The sequence below is a fragment of the Saccostrea echinata genome, unplaced genomic scaffold, assembly GCF_033153115.1.
Source record: "Saccostrea echinata isolate AGI-Se365-2 ecotype Australia unplaced genomic scaffold, CSIRO_AGI_Sech_v1 ptg000030l, whole genome shotgun sequence".
Taxonomy (NCBI): Eukaryota; Metazoa; Mollusca; class Bivalvia; order Ostreida; family Ostreidae; genus Saccostrea; species Saccostrea echinata.
In genome coordinates, this window is record NW_026889779.1 from 22,608,726 (window position 1) to 22,632,544 (window position 23,819).

Consider the following 23,819-nt stretch of genomic DNA (forward strand, 5'->3'; position numbering starts at 1 on the left):
AAATACTAATGTTCTCCAAAAGTTTTTCTTTTTAAATCCTAATGTCAACTGCTATCTAACTTATAAATATACGCAAATTATCCGTTTCATGATCATTTTATCGATATAACTACGCAACATTCTTATCAAATATATTTTAGACGAATATTTAATTGTACGAGTTATTCAAATCAAAACACTCCCAAATTATGTCAACAGAAGATGAGAGACAAAGTTTAATCCAGAAAATCAACAGTTTGACTGGTAATTTGTTTAAATATCGGTTTACAAGGTGAAATAAGTAACAAATACGTGTTTTGAAAAGTCATTTTATGTAATTTTTATTCAAATATTGCCAGTGGCTTGTCTATAGCTCAAATTGTATTGTTGACGGGTTACTGTCATTTCGCCCCAAAACCAGAACGCCCCATGCATGAGCGCCCCAAACATTTTTACCGGCGCCCAAGTACAAATATGAGCGCCCCAAATTTAAATCACGAGCGCCCCAAACTTATTTCACGAGCGCCCCAAAATAGCATTTCGAGCGCCCCAAATAATATCGTCCGATCTAACACAGGTACACAGGTGCTCATTATGTGATGATTTTATATGGTTATATATATATTTTTTTAATATTTCATTTTAATCTATGTTGAAATTGACTTATGTTTAGTTGCATACAACTGTACAAAGTATTATTTTGTTTGACTTTCCCTCTTCAAAGAACTCTTGTGTAATATTCTTTTAAATTATTAACTTTTTAATTATTTGTGTAATGAAAAACGATAGATTCAAAGTCTGAGCACCGCCTTTATCCCACATAAAGGAGCCCGCTCAATTATAATCTCATAATTATTTTTTACCACATTGTGATGAAAAAAAAATTGTCGACTGACTGTTCATTTCTTTTGGATCGTTTGAGAGATGAAGTGTCTTCATTGCAAGAAAGTGGTAAGTCCATTTTTATAAATAATTCAACAACGTTCAATATGTGTTGCTTTATTATTTTATTGTTAAAACCTTGTTCCAGTACGAACCTATATATGGTTCCGAAATTTATGAAGTACTATCTAGCACGTTTTCACATTTTGTATCGCGGTTCTAATTAAGTATATACATGTAATTAACTTATGTTTTCAAGTATATCGTGACAAAATCTTAATTTTTATATTAAAGAAGTTCCCTGTTGGTTCTATATAATTTTTTGTTAAATTAAATGTATTTAATATTAGATATCCTACAGTAATAACCTATTTATTTTTTTTCTATTGAATTTTTTAAATTATTATTATAATTAATATATCAAGAAATTTGAATTAATTTGGAAATAAAACATGTAAAAATTTGGAAAAATAAAACATTTCAAAGTTTTATAAATTGTAAAAGTTGCTTGCCCAAATTTGCGTCATGATGTCTATGATGTACTGTTTACAATATTTTTTTAATTTATCATGTTTATGGAAAACGGGGTGCTTAATATTTGTGTACAAATTTTCATTCATATTTTTTTGTTTATTGCTTTAAATGTATTCATTTTGAATTACATTTATGATTCATCTGTGTAGATATGATTGATGTAATTCACATGGAAAGGTAGTAAAGTGTTAAAAAATGTCGCCGAAAGACCAGAATTACGGTGTATATTTGTTGAATTGGTCTAAAATGATATGAATGTCTGCTAGTTCTTGATCTAGTGAAAGGTGTGTAATATAATGTATTACATAATCAGGTACACGACAATTAATCATTGATGTCACGCGGCACGTGCATTATACAAAGTACGAGATAGATATACCGAGATTTTGAACCCCATCATTAAAATTAGTAAAAATTTAACAGATTTATAATAAATAACTTTCTTTATATGGATAGATGGGTTCAATACATGTGCATAATTTTTTCTCAAACAATTGGTACCTTGAAAAGATTACCGATTTACAGGAGATAAGTTCCAAATTTGACCTGACTGGTCAACAATGTATCTGAAATACTTTTATATTTTGTAATTATATGAATTCCGAATTTCTTTCATCAGCAAAATTAAAGTAAAGAAATATGTAAAACTTTGTATCAAAGTTTTTATCAGACAGTTGTAGCCGTGTCTGGTGATAACCTCATAAGTTGTTAGAACTTGTGTTCAAACCATTAAAATACTATACAAGAACATATGTTCAAACTAGTGATGATAAAGCTACAGATCTGCAGCTTATAAGTGATGATAGCAAGAGAGATGCGACGAAGACATGGAAGGGCATGTATACGTATTTGTTAACATTACTGATGGGCTTACTGATACGAATCAAATGGAGGGAAAAACCAGTTTATTAATACATATATACAGTCATAAAGCTGTAAGACTACATCTTTCGAAAATGAATATTTCTGAACGTATAAATATATGACAATCTTAGAAATTTTCTGGTCATAAATTAGTTACTGCAGAAATATACATCAGTGTTCAAGTCTATTCTATTCTATTCGTACAGTGTAGTAGATCTTTGAGACGAACCTACTTACTAGCAATTATTAAATTAAGATTTAACAATTCAGTATAATAAAATTCACTCTGCTGTGTTTCATTCAAAATGTATTTCGGTCATGGTATATGTACATGTACTTAAAAAAACGGAAAGAATTTGAGTACGTTTTGTAACTTCATAATGCTAGTTTACAAATCTTGGGGCGTTCGTTATACGTAAAATTTGGTGCACGCACGATATATATAATTTGGGGCGCTTGTGAATTGTTCATATCAATATTTTTTTTATAACATCGAAATGTAAAAAAGCCAATAATTTATTTCTTTACTAGTTAATAAGCCTTGGGGTGCTCGAAATGCTTATTTGGGGCGCTCGTGAAATAAGTTTGGGGCGCTCGTGATTTAAATTTGGGGCGCTCATATTTGTACTTGGGCGCCGGTAAAAATGTTTGGGGCGCTCATGCATGGGGCGTTCTGGTTTTGGGGCGCAGTGACTAGCACCCATTGTTGACATATAACAGGTTGGGACCAATCGCCCAAATGGGATATAATAGCCCGTTTGGGATATAATATCCCAAATGGGATATAAATTTACAATGCAAAAAATGAAAATTTTTATCTTGGCTTTAAATATCATAAATCCGCATCAAGATACTTATAAAGGAATAACTTTTGGTTAACAAGTTTTTCTGTATGACCATGGTTTAAGAGATTGATCCCTCGGAAGTTTGTAAACTTCTTGGGGATCAATCTAACAACTGTAGGGTTGCAGAAAAACTTGCTTGCCAAAAGTTATTCCTTTTAAAGTATTTTGATGCGGATTTATGATATTTATAGCCAAAATAAAAATTTTAATTTTTTGCACTGTAAATTTATATCCCATTTGGGATATTATATCCCAGACGGGTTATTATATCCCATTTGGGCGATTGTTCCCAACCTGTATAACAGCCAACAGGCTGGGATCTAGATAGAACATTCTATCGTTAAAATGATATTGTCTTACGGACCTGGTTGGTGAGGGCTTGTCCCGAGACATGGTTAGATTATTTTAACTAGTTGAGATCAATCGCCCAAATGGGATATAATAACCCATCTGGGATTAATAGAATCATTCATTACTACGAGTGTGGAATAGTAAAATTCCACCGAGGGGACAAGATTCACGGTCTAGGACGAGGCTTTGCCGAGTTTTAGACAGTGAATCTTGACCCTAAGGTGGAATTTCACTATCCCACATGAGTATGTAATGAATGATTATTTTTCTCGCATTATTTTAGACAAAATAACGGCGCCATGTCATCACCATTGAAAAATTTATTATTTTAATTTAGCTTCCAATTAAAATCCTGAATACACCATCAAAGAAATCGTACCTGAAAATGATTTACACAGTATGTGTAACCTCGGAAAATAAATTTCAGTCCACTTAAATCATTCTGAATTATATAAATTGGAATTTTAAAAAAACGACAGCGTAACATTTTAGAAGAATCCTTTCGCGACCTACAAATAGTGCCATTTAGAAAATGAAAATATGACAATCTTTTGAATGAAAATAAGTTTGACTAAATAAGTTAAACAACAACATTTTAAGAATATGTGATTTTTTAAGACATTTTTTACAAGTATTTTATGAGGAGGAATGTTTACGTTAACATTCCCAGTGTAGTAATACACAATAAGACAGAAAAATCTCACACTGCTGTCTCACACTGGACAGGTCTATCTAACACCGGTGATTATGTGAGAAATAATAACCCATCTGAGATATAATATCCCAAATGGGATATAAATTTACAGTGCAAAAAATGAAATTTTTTATGTTGGCTATAAATATCATAAATCTGCATCAAAATACTTGCATCAGAATACAGTCACTATTAATACATAGACAGTTACCAATAAATGAGGGATAATATAGTTATGATTCATTTGGACTGAGAACTAAAATCTAGTCATCTCTGTTTTTTTCTTATTTTCATTGTAAGATATTGCATAAAAAGCCCCCAAAATCAAACTGTGATCATGTTGATGGAGAAACATATATATATTTATGTTCTAAATGGGGGGGGACTGCAGACTTGAGAGCATTATCTATTTTCATCAGCCATGATGTCATAATATGTTAGATATGACGTCAAGACGATGACGTAAATTCAAATTTTTAATAATTTTGAGAGGAAAAAGTGTATTTTACGTCGATATTTTGATTAAAAGTCATCAAGCGCAAGTCTGCCCCAGCTTTATCTTTTGATATAATGTGTAGAATTGTAATATTAATCAAATATGTGAGCATTGATCTGGAGCAAGCTTGTGCTCAGTATATTCTATACTCAGAATTCAACAGATTTTGTCCTTTATCTTGAAAATAACAGAAAGTTCAAATAGTTTGTGACGTCACAGAAAGAAGCATTGATGATAATATGCTTCCAAACTATAATATTTTTTGTCAATTAAAAATTTTCATACAATATATACAATTGTGTACATTTCTAAAGATTTTCAAAATTTGTCTTTTAATGGGGCAAAAACATGCTTTTACAGCATAAAGTTCTTTAGATTGATCATCTAGCAGTTTTTTAAGATATTTAAAAGTAATCAAAATTGGGATTGACCAGAATTAAAAAACTTTCGCTTTTACATATTTGTAACCATTTTTTTTTATTGCTACTTGTATTAAATGCATAAAATTTTATTGTTTAATGCAAATTTAAAGTGGCTGTGAATATTCAGTTATTTTTCAAATTCAGAAGTGCAAGTAGGCAATGTATCAGCATCAGATAACAATTTAATAGTAGACTGAGAATTTTTGTCAAATAAATATGGCACTTTTCCAGCTCTTATACAAAATGCCACTAAAGAGAAGCAAAACAAGAATGCCATTGAAAGAAGACAACAAACATCCTCATCTAGATACAAAGTACCACAAAGGGAGTCAAAAAGAAACTGGTACAGCTCTAGTGCAGAACCTAAACAGCCAACTGAAAATGCAGCAAGCTCACATGTTTGGGTAAAGAACAAACTCCTAACAAAAAAAGACTGTTCAGATATAAAGGAAGTGGCTCTAAATGCTCAAAATCCAACTACCTCAAACAGTTCCTATCAGAGAGGGTCTACCAGAAAGGTAGAAAATGCTAGTAAATCTTTGAGGAAAGAAGCGCTAGAGAACAAGTTAAGGGAGACTGAGGAAAATATTCGTAAATTGAAAATGTGCATTACTCAAAAAAGGGAAACACAGAAGAATGTAGAAATGTCATTATGTCAAGATTCAAAAGCTGCCTCTGCATCCAAAGCTTGTGATGAAATGGCTTTTGACAAACCAACACTGCCAACAAGACCAGGACATTCTAAAGAATTAAAACCCAAATCAAAAACACCAATATCAGACCTCATTTCTTGCAATATGCAGAGTTGGGGGCATAAAGAACACACTCGGGGCTCTTGTGGTAGAAGCAAGTTTTGTAAGAAAAGTGTATTGAAACAACAGCCATCCAAAGTTCAGTGGAAGCCATTTGGAGTTAAGAAGGACACCTCTATAACTCCCATTTCAGATCTCATTACAAAGAATTTACAAAGGGAACAGTCAATAAGATTAGGCCAAAATCATCCACTCTTAACAAATCAACAAATTAAGACACATGAAAAGCTCAAATATGAGCAGCCATTTAGAAATCAGCACAAGCATTCCACTTTCAAAAAGTGTCCATTAAAGTTAAATGTGAATTCTGTTACTCCCATTAGTGATCAGATAACTAGAAATCTTGCCAAAAAGAAAACTCCAAAGTATCCAAAATTCTCTAAAGACAAGAAATGGACTAAAAATAATTTATCACATGTGTGCAATACACAGTCTTCCTCAGGTCAGCTTAGCTGGCAGCCACAGTCCAGGACTGACAATAAGTACACCTGGCAATCAAAAACAAGTAAATCTCAGAGGGCAGCAAGTGGCATCAAGTCTAAGTACAAGATATCTTACACAGCATACAGAAATCAGTCCTGGAAAAGCAAGCATACTCCAGGGAATACTAGTACATGGGAAAGGTTCAGTTCTTCAGGATCTTATGGACGTGATATTAAAGGAGGCCTGAAACATGGAACTTCCACAAGAAATTTTAAATACAGCACATGGATAAGAAGAGGTTTGTTTTCATTAGAACAATTTTTAGCAGTTTATTATTATATCTTAACTATAAAAAAATGAAGGATTGAACAACCTCCTAGGGTGAAAAAAAAACTTTTAATAAGAAAACTGGGAAATCCAGCATAACACAGGTCCATTAATGGGTGTACAGCAGTATTCACTTGAGGAATAGGAAAATATAAGTAATATATTCCGTTGTATGAAGTACTTAAACATTGCATATCTTAACAGCAGTGCAAAGGTTTTTTAGGTCACCTGAGTCACTCAGGTGACCTATTGCTATCCGTTCTCGTCCGTCGGCGTGCGTTGTGTGTTAACATTTGAACATTTTTAGCTTCTTCTCTGAAACCGCTTAACCAATTTCAACCAAATTTGGCATATAGCATCTATGGGTAAAGGGGAACAAAAATTGTGAATTTCATGGTCCCTGCCCCCCTGGGGCCTGAGGGGTGAGGCTAAAACCACCAAAAATAATGCAATCTTTAAAAATCTTCTTCTTTACTCCAGGACATCAAGCAGTCAAACTGTTGGCATCATTGTAATAAGCATTGAGCCCTCTACCAGAATTGTGAAATTCATGGCCCCAGGGTCAGGGGTTCTGGCCCCAGGGTGGGGCTATATAGATCATATAGTGAAAGTGCATTATTTCTTTGGAAATCTTCTTCTCTGCTCCTGGGTATTAAATAAAGTAACTAAGTACATAGTTATGAAGAGCAAGAGTGCCTCTTCCAAAATTGTGAAATTCATGGCCCCAGGGTCAGGGGTTCTGGTGTTAGGGCAGGGCTCTATTGATTATATAATGAAAATGCATTAATTCTTTGAAAATCTTCTTCTCTGCTCCTGGATATTTAATAAAGTAACTAAGTACATAGTTATCATGAGCAAGAGTATCTCTTCCAAAATTGTGAAATTCATGGCCCCAGGGTCAGGTGTTCTGGTGTTAGGGCGGGGCTCTATTGATTATATAATGAAAATGCATTAATTCTTTGAAAATCTTCTTCTCTGCTCCTGGATATTTAAAAAAGTAACTAAGTTCATAGTTATCATTAGCAAGAGTATCTCTTCCAAAATTGTGAAATTCATGGCCCCAGGGTCAGGTGTTCTGGTGTTAGGGTGGGGCTCTCTCAACTATATAGTGAAAATGCATTAATTCTTTGAAAATCTTCTCCTCTGCTCCTGGGCATTAAGGTGATAAACTAAGTGCATAGTTATGATGAAGAGGTGGGCCTCTTCCAGAATTTTGAAAGCCATGGCCCCTGGGTAAGGGGTTCTGATGTTAGGGTGGGGCTCTATTGATTATATAGTGAAAATGCATTAATTCTTTGAAAATCTTCTCTGCTCCTGGGTATTATTTAAACAAACTAAGTGCATGGTTATAATGCACAAGGATGCCTTTTCAAAAATTGTGAATTTCATGGCCCCAGGGTCAGGGGTTCTGGTGTTAGGACGGGGCTCTATTGATTATATAGTGAAAATGCATTGATTCTTTGAAAATCTTCTTCTCTGCTACTGGAGATTATTTAAACAAACTAAGTTCATGATTATGATAGGCAAGGATGCCTCTTCCAAAATTTTTAAATATATGGCCTCAGTTTTTGGGGTTTTTGAGGAAGGGGGGGGGGGCTCTATTGATTAAATAGTGAAAAAGCATTAATTCTGTTAATTAATCATGTCTGCTCCTTAGCGTTGAGCTGATAAATAAATTTCTTAGGTATGATGAAAATGGGAGCTTCGAACAGAATTTTTAAATCTTGTGGTCCTTGGGTCAGGGGTTCTGGCATAATGAGGGGGGGGGGGGGGGGTGCTTTTGATAATATAGTGGAAAAGTGTTAATTCTTTGAAGTCCATAGTTCTGATGATGAGGGTAACTCTTCCAAATTTGTAAATTTCTTGACCCTTGGTCTTGGGTTCTGGTTGTCAGGTTAAGGCTTTGTTGAATCTGTAGTGAAAATGCATTGTACCTGTGAAATTCTTCTCTGCTTCTTGGCATATCGGAAGAAAACTGAGTAAAAGTTTAAATGATATAAGTAAGCGTATTTCTACCAGATTTTTGAACATCTGGACCATTTGTCTCATCATTCTAGTCCTGGGCAGGGCTCTATTAATTTGTATTCTACTGAGAGAAGTTATTCCCCTTTTCCATTCACCTTTGATAATTAATCACTGTAAATAATGTATTTGAAAGGTTAATAGAATAAGATAATTATGCAAGAATGTTTATCATATAATTCAAAAAGTATTTTCTTAGTTTTAATAATCAGGTAGACCTGTAAGTAATAGATAAATAAAAATGAGACAAAAATAACTTATCTTATTAAAAGTTCTTCAAAGACCATAAGAAAGGTCAATGCTAGAGGTCTTAATATGGGTTTAAAAATAGTACAGAAGCACTAATAGTTTGTTTATAGTCTGCATGTGATAGTGTTCAGTGGGGGACAGATTAGAACTTAATTTATGAGTTGATACTGAATACTAGACTAATTATTTTGTTGATCCTGATCTTCCTACTTCTCTTGCTTTAGGGCAACAAAGCTTCATCTATCAGTGTATTTAACTTCTAAATTGTTGTATTATACTCAGGTGACCGTTAAGGCCCTTGGGCCTCTTGTTTCCCATTCTTTTAGTATTTGGTATCAATTCTGTGAGTTTGATCAAATGTTGAGTACTTAATATTAACTTTTTTGTTAAAAAAAAAAAAAAATAGCCAAGGTATTTTCTCCTCTGACAGAGTCTTGGAGATATAAGCAGAAAGTGAAAAGGCTACACAACACAACATTGAAGAAATCAAGGTAAGAAGTAGTTTGTTCATTGGGAAAACATGTGCTTTAAAACTTTAGATTCCCAAACATATGCAAGGTTGTGTGCTCTCTTATTTTCATATTGATGAAATACATGTGAAAACTCTGATCAACAGTCCACTCACAAAATCAAATTCTCACTATTTGACATATACAAGTCATTTTGCAATATTTAGTTCACGTACTAACATAGAATAAGGTATCTACAGTAATATTACAGGCCCGTAGGAAGCAATTTCAGTTTGGGGGGGGGGGGGGGGGGGCACAGCCATACATTTTCAGTTAAGGGGGCACTATCAACTACCAAAAATTCCTTGACAAGCAAAAAAAAAAAAAAAAAAAAAAAAGGTCATCAGACATTTTTATTGAGGGGGCACAAACATAGAGCAGCTATGTTTTCTATAGGAATCTATATATTGGCAAAATTATTGGTGGGGGGGGGGGGGGGGGGCATGGCCCCCGGTTCCTACGGCCATGTATTATACATGTTAATATATTCTGGCCACTTAAATGTAAATGTTGAGAGGCAACATTTCTATTGACTCTTGGATCATTGATGAAGACCTTTTGTTTGGTGGTCTATCACTCCTTCTGTTATCCAGAAAAATAATTCAAGTAACATGCATGAAGAGATACAGTGTACACATTGATGATTTGTAGTTGGTTATGATCAAGTAATAATCATGATACAGCATAAAGGTGAAGATTTTTTGTGAGGTCAAGGAGAAATGTGTAGAAATTCAAAGTCACCATAACTTTCCTCAAATAGGATTACAGGACTGTGCAATTCAAAATAATATCTTCCTAAAATTTGCTAAAGTTGATTTGATTTCCACCAAAACAGATATCAGTTGGATAAGCGTGGACAGTTACCAGAAGTGAGATCAGGACAGGTCACAAGGGCAATGGCCTCAGTACTTCAAGGTCAGTGCCTGGTGATGATTGATGGAAGAGTATACAGAACGAGTCAGTCACAGCTAGCAGGAACACATGCATCACCGAGCCAGGCTAGGAGGGGCAGAGGTAAGTTATCCCACCTATCAATAAACTTGTTGGAAAAGGGGGTTTGTATACTTGTACTGTATTCAACATCTGTGTTTGCCTAGCTCCCATCTATTTCTATGTATAGATGCAACTTTCTGCTCATCCTTTAGGTCTGGTCTTAGCTTATCATAAGTGTTACCATAACCAAATTTCATGCATCTAGAAATACCAGTACTTATTCTGATGCATGCTTCAGGTGCTTCATATGACCAATTTTATATACAGTTAAATACCTTACTTTAGCTCAGAAGTTTGTTCGTAGCTAATCACATGTGAAACCCAAACCAACTTGTACAATGTGTTACCTGGTACTTTTTGAATGTTTCTTTGGTGTATACATTGATTCATGCATCTGGCCTCAAGACCATAAACTGAGAACAGACTTAAGTCAAAAACTTGATTTTGAATAACTTGAGTTTTATTTAACATGTGTGCTTAAAAATTTGCAGGTTTGTATAATATTCAAATATTAACATATGATGAAAATTCCGTTTCCTTATCAAAATTATTTCAAAAGTTATACTGATTTGAAATTTTGACTTAAGTCTGTTCTCAGTTTATGGTCTTTGGGGCCTGACCAACATTTAACATTTTTGTTAAGAATTGTAGATTATGACAAGGGACCAGGGGTAATCAAACCAAACCTGCACACACGGTGCATCAGTGAATATTTTTGTCTGAAGCATACATTCAATGTTGCATATGATGATCATTTTATGCTTCAATGTTTTGGCTTGACAGTATAAATGCATGTATTAAATTAAATAAATATAATTAAACTTGCTCATTTGATGCATAATTATACAAAAGCTTTGAAAAATGCAGATTTAAGATATACAATTATTTAGAGTGTAAACATTTATATTACAGACAGTTCTAGATTGTAATACATAAAACCTTTGATATATTGATATGAACATCTGGTTTGTTTTAAATTCTTATCATCAAAAAATCCTTCTGTTTCATCAAACTGTTTAATAAGGTGTGGAATACATGTATTGCTATGTGGGAAATTTTGGAAAGTTTGTAAACAGAGAATGAACCCACAAAACATGAGTGTAAAAATGAAATTGTATACAGTTTCATCTAAAATGCAAAATTTACCATTGCAATAAGTTTAAAATTTACCTCATCAATGTCTTGTATTCCAGTGTCAGTGATGAAAAAGAATTTCAGCCTTACTCCTCAAGTATACAGAAAATGGAAATCTAGCCTTACTCCTCAAGTAAATAGAAAATGGAAATCTAGCCTTACTCCTCAAGTAAACAGAGAATGGAAATCTCAGCACCTTGCAAAAACAATAAACTCCCACAACTTCACCATGAGGATACTTGCCAGGTACTAGTAACTACTGAATTAGTTATGTGTGATGAAACTGAAGAGTGACTTGATTTAGGCAGTTTAATACATGTAGTAATTATGTATAGGTCAGGTGTGCTTGATGAGAATATCCTAGCCATCTAACTGTTTTACTAAGATCAGAAATTTATGTGTGAAGTGTAACATGCCAGATAACTGTAGAAATGTTACATTGGTGTAATTTGATACTGGTTATAAAAATACATGGTAGTGTATTGTACATGTGCATAAATTTTCATATAATTTCTTTTCATAGATCCTCGGTGCATGTAGTCTGTGAAAAATATTTTTAATTTTTTATGTAGTCGAGTCTTACAAAAGAGCATTCAAACAGCTGCAACCAAATTCAAGAAAAAGAAGACTGAGCAATATTGTATGTTTTACAACCGATTCGGGAAGTGCAATCATGGGGATAAGTGCAAGTACATCCATGACCCAGAAAAAGTGGCTGTATGTACAAGGTGAGATCAGTAGTGCTATTTGTACATGTAGCTTATTCATGTATCTTTTACACTGGGGGAAAAATGAACAGGTCTGTGAAAAAATAAATGTTGAGCAATGCATTCCAAATTGATTTTTTTAGATCACCTTAACCACTCAAGTCCTATTGCTATCCATTCTAGTGTATTGTTGTGCATTGCTTGAAACTTTTGAACACTTTCAGCCTCTTTTCTAGAAAAAAAAATGGCTCAATCAATTTTAAATAATTTTCATATATAGTATCTATAGATCTAGATGAGGGGGAGTAGAAAAGAGAAATGTCATGACCATAGCCCTCTCAGGACCTGAGACCATAAACAGGATCATACAGTCTTCAAAACAATTTCCTGTATAAGCCTGGACACAGCAGGCAAACCTTAAGCCCTCAGACAATATTGTCAAATTCATGTCCCTTTGGTTTGTGGTTGAGGCCCATGGTGGGGCTAAGTTGATTATCTATTTCTTATTATTGTCATCTAGCAGGCAAATTGTTTTGTACATAACTCTAATGAGAGCTAGTTTTCTAGCAAAATTTTGAAAGAGCAAGAGCCACTTAGGGCCTTTTTTGGCCCTGAGAATGTCTGAAAAATCGAAACTGTTCAGTTTTGGTTGAAAATGCAGTGTTTATAACTTGGACCCTTGGTGACTGTGTATCTATTGAACATGACGTAATTTTTTCTCTAGTCAATGCATTATGACGTCATAAAATGCGTCATTTTTCCTATATCCTGTAAATTCCCTTAAAAATGGCCAAAAGTTGAGGTATTTTTTCAATATTACATATAGAGCACAACCTCTGATCCAAAATATGCAATTACATAATGAAAGATCTGTTTCTGAAGATCACAAAACATGCTTTAATTTTTGGATCGTGGGCTGTGCTCATATTTTAATTCTTTGCTGATGGTAGTCAAATACACACATTTTCTGCGAAATTAAAGAACATTGCATTTTCTCAAAGCCTGTTTTCCAATACCTGGATTCTCCAAAAGAAATTTTGTTAAAGGAAATGAAAGCACTAAGTCTCTACTTTATTTTGATATATGAAATGGGATAGAGGGTGATAGTCAATTAATTGATATAAGGACAGGGCCATTTTATGCATAAAGTGAACCTACATGTAGCTCTTTGTGACTCCAGGGTCCTGAATCCAGGCCCCAAATTGGGGATGAGTTGGCCATAGTCTGATACTGTCAAGGTCCATGGCCTCTTCATTGTTTACATTGCTTCTTCACACATTTACAAGAATACATTATTTTTCACCAGGTGATGCAAAATAAATATCATTATAACCGGTACCAGTATTATACTGTAATAAATTACATCGATAACCTGTCAGTTTTTAGCTGTCTGGAGCTATTTTAAACTTGTGTACTTATATGTCTAGAAAAACTTGCACTTTTGTGACTTTTCTTTCTAAAATGAGTCAACTTTTCAACTTATATGAATTATATCAATCAAAAAACAGATGAAAAGATTTCCTTGTGGGTGTTGACATGTAACATTATTATTCATTTCTCTGATTTGATTTGATTTGATTTTTTATGCAGATTCCTGCGAGGGACGTGCAATATTGTTGACTGTCCTTTCTCTCATAAAGTTGACAAAGACAAAATGCCAGTGTGCTCCTACTTCTTACGAGGGGTCTGCAGTAGAGATAACTGTCCATACCTCCATGTCAAGGTCAACAAGAATGCTGAGGTGTGTCAGGATTTTCTACAGGGATTTTGTTCTAAAGGGGCAAAGGTAAGTTTTGTGTAGCGAAAGGTGCTATCTTAATTATATCAAACAGCTTGATAGATTTCCAAACAAATGAGGCTATACTGGTTTTTCCATTCAAGTAGATGTGAAAATAATATTTAATGCCAATGAACAATTACAAAACCTGTGTGCTGTATGTGTTTGGGAAATGCTTTTTTTAGTGCAAGAAGAGACATACACTAACCTGCCAATCATTTGCTGCAAGTGGATCATGTCCTGATGGAGACAAATGCAGGCTTAAACATCATAAACAGAAAACTAGGAAAAGAAAGTCATCAGAAACCAACACTAAGTATATAAACATTTGTACAAATTGAACTTTTAACAATTGTAATAACTGTGTTCAGTGAAGAGGTATGCATGTACTCATACAGTGCTATTGATGTTTTTAGGCATTTGATCTAAATTATACATTTTAATATATGTCTCACATGTAACTCTTGTTTCTAACTGTTGATTACTATTATTCTTTAAGATCTACATGTATCACTTATGATGGTTTGTATTGTTGTCCCATTAATGTTTAAGGTTCTTTTTTTTTTTTAAATTGTGAGGTAAATTGCGAAGAAGAGTTGGTTCACACTTCACAAATATGAGGGGTTATCAAAAAGTTTGTGGACTGATGTGATTAAATTAATACTATGTAATCGTTGATTACAAAATTCATTGGGAACATAAAACAACAAAATTTGAAGAAGTGTTGAAAATTTCAGCTTGATATGTTGATTATTTTCCAAATTATCATTAAATAAAAAGGGCATTATATGATCACCTGGTGCTGTCGCCATTTTGTTTCGTGACGTCCGACAACGTCATTATTTCTCAATGCACGCTCCTTCTGCCTCAATACACTTATCTCGGTGAGATTCTCTGGAGTAAAGTAAAGACCTAAATCTGTCTTGTTTATATGACTTTACAATGTCATGAACTCCTAGTTTTAATGCATTAATATTGTAAATATTAAAGCTATACATAGGAAAAGATCCTCGCTTGATTTTGCCACATAATTTTCTTTTCGGATTTCAGTGTCAACCAATGATCAATGTCACTTTTCGACGTGACTGATTTTGGACACCTTGACTACAAATCGATATTAACCATGTGTCTCTTTTCTTGCTGAATCTCTTTTGGTATTTAAAAACAAGTACTTTGGATGAATTTTATTTCTCTGTAGCCTGTTTAAACATTTTCTAAGGCTATGCCAGGTTGTTAAGGGGCTGAAACTTATAGGATGTTTTAAAATGACACCCAAACCCCTTTCGACGTCATTTTTAACCCCTTTATTGTTTGGACATTTAAAATAAAATTTACGATAAAATATCATTGAATGTATAGAATGAGGTAAAACTTGCAACTTTTACGAAAAAATTGTGTCATATCACATGAGTGAATTAATGGGAGTGTTGGATGACAAATGCTCATATAAGAAAAGTTTTTCTCAGTTACACTCAGGTAGAAAATACGTTCTTTTCGAGGTTGCACCGCCTGGACATACCATTGCTTACAAAACATTTACGATTCACTAAAAAATAAAACATGATTTATAGTTTATTCTACAGATAGAAAGGATGATGCTTATTAAATATCTAAAAATTCATTGATGTACATATAGCGGTTTTATTTTTATAGCGCTAGTCCACGAACTTTTTGATAACCCCTCGTACATTACCTTTTTTTACAGAATTATTAAATTTATCAAATCAAACCTCTCAATCAAAAACATTTATAAATATCTAATGTAAGCATAAAACTACATGTACATGTATGTTGGAAAGGTCTATACATTAGATGTAACATCTTGTAGTTGTGTTCATTGTTTAAAATATCTGGTACTTTTGTTTTAGGTAAAGCTTGACAAATTCCGTCATGATTATTAAATTAGGAGTTCTTGAATAAACGTGTTGGACTGGCATATTTTTCAGAAATGCAGCCTTAGAGAAGTTACCTGATGATTTAGATGAAACTTCTGAAAACATCCCACTAAAGCAGAGAAAACTACCAGCATACATCTCTATAAACAAGACAAGTGGGGGTCAGAAGGTAGATACCCTACCACCAGTGGAAACATCAGGACAAAACAAAAGTAAATTATATACATGTATCTCAATCAGGGGTAATTATACCCCACGCAACAAGTTGTGTGAGGTATAATGTTTTTGACCCATCCGTCAGTCAGTGTGTCAGTCAGTGTGTCAGTCAGTCAGTCCGTCAGTCCTGTTCTTTTTGTCAGCGCAACTCCTCATAAACCGCTGCACAGAATTTCATCAAACTTTGCAGATATTTAGCTAACAATGTGTAGATGTGCATATTACCAGGAAATTCCGATTCCTTTATTTTTTCTGGGAATTTCGGCACTTTTGAATATAGATTTTTGGCCATATCTTGAATGTAGAGATGAACGGTTTGTCAGCGCAACTCCTCATAAACCGCTTCACAGAATTTCGTCAAACTTTGCAGATATTTAGGACACAATGTGTAGATGTGCATATTACCAGGAAATTCCGATTCCTTTATTTTTTCTGGGAATTTCGGCACTTTTGAATATAGATTTTTGGCCATATCTTGAATGTAGAGATGAACGGTTTGTCAGCGCAACTCCTCATAAACCGCTTCACAGAATTTCGTCAAACTTTGCAGATATTTAGGACACAATGTGTAGATGTGCATATTACCAGGAAATTCCGATTCCTTTATTTTTTCTGGGAATTTCGGCACTTTTGAACTTAGATTTTTGGCCATATCTTGAATATAGAGATGAAAAGTTTGTCAGCGCAACTCCTCATAAACCGCTTCACAGAATTTCGTCAAACTTTGCAGATATTTAGGACACAATGTGTGCATATTACCAGGAAATTCCGATTCCTTTATTTTTTCTGGGAATTTCGGCACTTTTGAACTTAGATTTTTGGCCATATCTTGAATATAGAGATGAAAAGTTTGTCAGCGCAACTCCTCTTAAACTGCTGCACAGAATTTCGTCAAACTTTGCAGATATTTAGGACACAATGTGTGCATATTACCAGGAAATTCCGATTCCTTTATTTTTTCTGGGAATTTCGGCATTTTTGAACTTAGATTTTTGGCCATATCTTGAATATAGAGATGAAATGTTTGTCAGCACAACTCCTCATAAACCGCTGCACAGAATTTCGTCAAACTTTGCAGATATTTAGGACACAATGTGTAGATGTGCATATTACCAGGAAATTCCGATTCCTTTATTTTTTCTGGGAATTTCAGCACTTTTGAACTTAGATTTTCGGCCATATCTTCAATATAGAGATGAACAGTTTGTCAGCGCAACTCCTCTTAAACTGCTGCACAGAATTTCGTCAAACTTTGCAGATATTTAGCATACAATGTGTAGATGTGCATATTACCAGGAAATTCTGATTCCTTTATTTTTTCTGGGAATTTCAGCATTTTTTAACTTAGATTTTTGGCCATATTTTGAATATAGAGATGAACAGTTTGTCAGCACAACTTCTCATAAACCGCTTCACAGAATTTCATCAAACTATGCAGATATTTAGGACACAATGTGTAGATGTGCATATTACCAGGAAATTCTGATTCCTTTATTTTTCTGGGAAGAGCCATAGCGCATTTGATTGGCATTTTCGCCTACTCTACTAGTGATTTCTTAAATACATTTTTTAACCAAAATTTTGTCATACAGTCTTAGTTTATACCTGCTTTAGACCAAATCACACAATAATGATATTGAAATGTTAATAGTTCCCTCATATGATAAATTTGAAAATTATCCAGTTTGTATAGAATATATAGTAAATATTGAGGTATCCACCTAACGATGACAAACTGTTGCCAAAGACCACCCTTAACCAGAAAAACAACTTTTGAATAATTTTATTTGGATATGTCTGCACTTCATTCCCTTTAGATAATTTTGATTAAAGGTGGTCTTCATGTTGAAAATGATGAAAATGTATATTAAATTTTTCTTCTCATATAATCGTAAGATTTAGCAATTTGTCTTAAATTTATCAACTTGACATCATTGACTTTGTTGGCACAGCGGTATGATTGCTGGAATGTAAATATGGTGATTGCTAGTTCGAGCCCCACATTTTTCCATTCATGTTTTTTTTTAATTTTTTTTCTTTGTGTATCTTTTCTATGTTTTTCTTAATTATGTTTTATAATATACACAATTTCAGTAACTTATAATATACAAATTACACTTTGCAAGTATCTTGGAAAAAGACAGTCAACTCTTTGCAAATTCATAGCAACTTATTGTTATTGATTTTCTGCATAAATCTTTTGTCTCAGAATTAGAGTATTGAACAAGTAAAATGATTGTCATTTGACATACTTGCAACTATGAAAATATAACACTCGTCCTCAAATCATATTACATAGTTTGCTCATGAATTGAAAAGGTACAGTATATCTATAAATAGAAACAGGTAATTTCCTTTTAAATTCTTGAGTCGGCCATGTCGTCGGTAAGGCAGCTATGGCTCTTTTGGCACTTTTGAACTTAGATTTTTGGCCATATCTTGAATATAGAGATGAACAGTTTGTTAGTGCAACTCCTCTTAAACCACTGCACAGAATTTGGTTAAACTTTGCAGATATTTAGGACACAGTATGTAGATGTGCATATTACCAGGAATTTCTGATTCAATTATTTTTACCTTAACAGTTTTGCCTATTATTGAAGAAACTTTCCAGCTAGTAATAAGGAAATCCACTGGAATCAGCTTTTGTAATGAAATTTATGTGAAATATTTTATGACCTTAAAAGACCCCTATTGATTTTGAGATCAAAATATTAATGATTTAACACACACACACACACCCTCACACACACACACACACACAAAATCTTGGATAGTTCTCACCCCACCCCATCCCCTTAAATTGGTGCTTTGTCTTAAATAATTTCATAAGTACAGTATATAAACAAATTCATATGACTACATCATAATTTTGTTTCCATCAATTATTTAAATGGGTAAATTGTCATGTGTTGGACATGGACTTACACTCATTAACAAATCAAAATCACTGAGGAATTTAAATAAAGTTTGTCAGCATAACTCCTGCACTGAATTTCCTGAAACTTTGTAGGTATTTCAGACATAATGTATAGATTTGTATATAACCAAGAAATTTTGATTCCATTATTTATCTAGAAACTTCAACCCAATTAAATTTGTAACATACAAAGATTTGAATGTCCTTATATGCAAGAAGTTTTGATGTAATGATTTTTTGCAAGTAGTGCCCCTTTTTGAATTATACTGTGTATTTAAAATACACAGTGCCATTTATTACATGTTGCATTGTCGAGTTTTGGGGGAGCGTGGGGTATGTGAGCTTGCTCACTTTTTCTTTCATTTCAAGTTAACGGTATCCATGACTTCATACACAAATGTATGCAACCCTTTATGTACGCCCATGTATGACAGGGTGTATTATGGTATGGTGATCATATCCGTCCATCTGTCTGTCTGTCAGCTTTTTCATGCCCAGCTAAAAACTTTAATACGATGAGGCCTAGAATCATTAAACTTTGTCAGCTGATGCATCTCAGGTAGAAGGCGTGCAGTGCTTAAAAGTTAGGCCACTATGCCTTTAATTAAGGAAGAGATTGCAAGGGTCCATGAAAAAAATCCGCTCTATGAATTTTTCTCATTTTTACATATAATTTGCCTTACGTTAATGGTATCATAATATGAAAATGTCAACCAAGGTCATCAGGGTTATAAGAAAGATATGGTTGCCATGGTAACCACCGTTTTTCAATATTTTGATATTTATGTAGTGGAATTTTAAGTATGCCATACAGGTATCAAAATTGAAACAAATTAAATAATTCTCACCAGATATTAAATAATATGCTTTATATTCATTGAAAATAAAAATTGTATCGGAAACTATACATAGATGTAGTAATGCCACAGTTGCTTTGGGGAGTAGTCATTGTAAATTTGCAGTAATATTTTCGCCCCAAGAGCAGTTTTCAACGTCTTGAAAAAAATTGCCCAATGAATTTTCCTAAAATTAATGTATTTTGTAACAATTATTATAAGTGACTTATGGTTAAAATATGAAGTGGGGTCATCACATTCTTTTTTACGCTACATGCATTTCAATACCCCCCCCCCCTTCCTAAAATATTAAAAGATTTCATAAATTTTAATCTGATGGTTTGTTGCTGAAAATCGCGTTGAATGACATTTATAAAGCGCTACCTCACACAGTTCATGAAATATGCTGAGGTGAAGCGTCTTTGTTCATGTCCTCCTGAATTTTAAAAAAATTAAATTCATTTTTCAAATATATTCCCGTGAGCATGATGAGTTGAAATTTTTTTTTTAATGTAACGTTATGTGCTCAAAATAATTTTTTTCTCTCTGGTATACCTGGTACCTCCGTAGTACCTCGTTTGTTAGAATTAACTTCTCTGAGTTTCGTCTGTTATTCTTACACGCGTATTTTTTGCTAGATTTGTAAAGAAACTTTTCTTTTCTGTCAGAAGAAGTGTGTTAAGTTTCAATTTTTTACCAAATACGACGCATAAAACATTTTACCACAACAAATGCTTCCGCAATATCTGTGCCGACGATTCATTGTTTACATGGTCGATGTAAGAGTTGAAAATGCTAGAGAAGATCTTACTGAGGAAAACAATTTCCTCTGCGATATTTTTAAAAATACGTTCATGTCAAGCATGCGACCTCAAACTGGTCTATGCACGTATATATGAAAATCGCATACGTTTATCTGTTCATCCATATAGGCCTATATTCATCATTATCACTTAGAAAATCACGCTGTCTGAAGCTTCTAGGAAATGAATATCTATTCATAGATGTAGATCCTATAGTAAAGAAACCGATCTCAAATAAAATTCTAATATTTTAAATAAAACTAGAGGACATAAAGAGCCAGACATGAATTAAATTTATTCATGAAATAGATTTCAGTGTTCAGAACTACGGCAAAAGGTAGACGTGTCGAAAGAAAAAAAAAACCACAGGGATAAAAAAAAAAATCTGCGTCGACGCTCACCAGCACTCTGCAAAATCACATCTTTATCTTATTCTTTCTCTGTTTTAAAAGTATTGCCACGAAGATCTTTTGTCATGGGCGTAATCATAATCACGCTCCTTATTCAGCTGTTATTCCGGAAATGATTACCGTTAATCTTCTTTTTTTAAACATCACATGAGTCGATCTTTATTACCTGGATCAACTAGCAAATTTGAATGGAGAATATCTTGAAAAATTGCATAAGCAAGGTACCTTGCAAGAACCGTATCTTACCCATTGATAATTTTTCAAGATATTCTTCATTCAAATTTGCTAGTTGATCCAGGTAATAAAGATAACAAGGAAGATGTAGCTTATTTTTCTAATGATTTTTTTAGATGATCTCCTAAATTATTCCGTGTTTCTTGCTATATTTTGTACACATGTATACATCTCTTACTCATATGTGGTATCATGTATTTAATTTTCCTCTCATAATTGAACAATGAGGACATTTTATACACTATACCTCATGAACCACTGATTGTTGGTGTGAGCATAATGAATGAACTTGAACAACCAGATTGCTTAGTATCATGTCTTACTGAAATGACAGATGGATGCAAAAGTTATAAACATAATGATAAGTATCTTGATGTTTTTTATTAGGCAGTGGCATTGTTTATCTTTTGTAAACAATTCAATGAACAAATTTGCAGATTGGGCATTTGTGCAATGACAATTGAGAAATTGTATTATTATTTCTTATTTATAACTACAGCTTAGGAGATGCACATCAAACATTAAAAATGGAGAAATTATTGAATTTCTTTGTACAAGGTTTACATGACTTTCTGCCATGCACACTTATCTGTTTATGATAAATATTTAAAATATCTGATGGGCATATCATGTCCTGTGGCAGTGCGCTTTATTCTTGCTTCAAAATTTACCTTCAAGTATGCTCAGTGTGCAAAATGTCAGCTTCTAAACCTAAACATTTGTAGCTGAGCTGAGCTGACAAGTCATATGGAATTAATACACTGATAATTTTAAAAACTATAACTTCTGACTTAGCAATTTTTTAATAGTTTTGTTTACTGGTTTCAAAGCTATTTAAAAACTAAATACACCAGTGCCTATTATTTGAATCAAAGACTGGCAGTTTTATATTGATTAGTACAAAGTATTACAGGAAATGCAGAATGATACATGAATTTGAAAAAAAAGTTAACAGAAAATATTAATCTTTTATTCCTATTCTCTGTAATTAACTTGACCTTTGTTTAAAATCATGCAATTAATCTTCACTTGAAAGAATGATCATGAAGCTATTGTGACAATCAGACAGGATCATTTGCAGGTGGCCAGATAGCTCTGTAGAGCACATGTCTCAAGTAAAGGATAGCTTAGATTTGAATCCTGGTCTAGTCCATAGTGTTTTTTTTCCCTTTCTATTATCAATAATGGAAAATATTTTTCCCATACTGCTCTTAAACATCTGTATTAGTTTTGAAGCAATGTCAAAAAAAGTCAGAATCAGCCAAAAGCATTTCAAATAAAGGTTTCTAATCTGCTAACACTCTTTTATATATCCTCTTATGTCTAAGAATAGTCAAACCTCATTATCTTAAACTCAATGGGACCGAGAAAAAACTTTGAGATATTCAAAGGGTTTGAGATGCTGTGGGTAAAATACTTAAGGAAAAAGTGCTTGGGACTTCTAAATCACTTCAACATATATATAACATATAACATTGTCGTACCGGTATCCATATCTGTGTTCGAGATACCAAAGTTCAGCTGTATCTTACACATATGAAATGTAGGAGCTACTGAAATATCCTGTCACAAAAAGATTCCATTAAGCCATGATCTTAGATTTACTGAATTTGCATGTCATATATCTTGATTCAAGTTTGAGCTGCCTTTGCTATCAGTCACAAATTGATGTCAGCAGGGATGTATCAACAAATTAGGAAGAGAGATAGACCTGAAACCTCTAGTATATAGTTTTTATTTCCTTCAAATTATCATTTGGTATTTGTGTATTTTTAGAACTGAAGATCAAGCCTGAGTTTTGATCCTGAGAATCATCAAATTAGGGGTGCTGTAAGTAGGCCAATTAAGAAGATTGATATTTAGTCCAGTTTTAATAAATTTTACTTTACTTTTGTCAGAGTTTTGGGTGAAAGAGACCATCAGAGATCCTTGGAGATTATTTTATGTGTGTAGAAAAACGAATAAAATTAATATTTTTGAACATTATAAGGTGTTATGTTTTTTCTAAAGAGATCAATGATATGTCGGATTACTTTGGGTAAATTGATCTTTTTTTCTCATTATTGTTCATTTAAAGAAGGTCCTTTCTTAGGTACAACATGGCAAATGATACTTTAGCAGAATAATTGATTAATATTATTTCAAAGTTAATAAATATAAATATTTCTATTTGGAGAGTAGAAACTACTGTCAGGAATTAGTCGTAATCCATGTATCAGTTATCCGACTTAAGGATGAGGTCATTTTTAAAAATGTCTTCTTTTTTTTTTACACACTTAAAGTACCAACCAGACCCAACCTGACACCTAAGCAGTCCCAGAAAGCAGTCCCCGGGACTGCTCTGGGACTGCTCTAGAAAGCAGACCCAGCAGTCCCTGGGACTGCTTTGTTCACTCATGCGTGAAAAAGGTTCTGAGTGACATGATAGCTCCGCCCCTTGTGTATTCTGAATTTGCAGCTCCCTGTTGTTGTTTTGTTTACTTTC

The 23,819-nt window shown here is 33.5% G+C and overlaps 1 protein-coding gene across 1 annotated transcript; it reads left to right on the forward strand.

The window, feature by feature from the left end:
• Nucleotides 1–178: 178 nt before the first annotated feature.
• LOC133197538 (uncharacterized) lies at nucleotides 179–23,315 on the forward strand. Its single transcript, XM_061333621.1, has 10 exons — nucleotides 179–243; nucleotides 5,299–6,600; nucleotides 9,331–9,391; nucleotides 10,245–10,423; nucleotides 11,596–11,782; nucleotides 12,109–12,264; nucleotides 13,834–14,029; nucleotides 14,206–14,336; nucleotides 15,967–16,127; nucleotides 23,111–23,315. The coding sequence occupies exons 1-10, from the start codon at nucleotides 189–191 to the stop codon at nucleotides 23,134–23,136; spliced, it is 2,454 nt and encodes an 817-aa protein (XP_061189605.1). The 5' UTR covers nucleotides 179–188; the 3' UTR covers nucleotides 23,137–23,315.
• The last annotated feature ends 504 nt before the right edge of the window (nucleotides 23,316–23,819 follow it).

Excerpts from the sequence above, each read along its gene's own strand:
- LOC133197538 (XM_061333621.1), top strand. The coding sequence starts at position 189 with ATGTCAACAGAAGATGAGAGACAAAGTTTAATCCAGAAAATCAACAGT. Across the intron at positions 6,601-9,330 it reads CAGCACATGGATAAGAAGAG|AGTCTTGGAGATATAAGCAG; the intron begins GTTTGTTTTCAT and ends CTCCTCTGACAG. Across the intron at positions 16,128-23,110 it reads AACATCAGGACAAAACAAAA|AACTGAAGATCAAGCCTGAG; the intron begins GTAAATTATATA and ends GTGTATTTTTAG.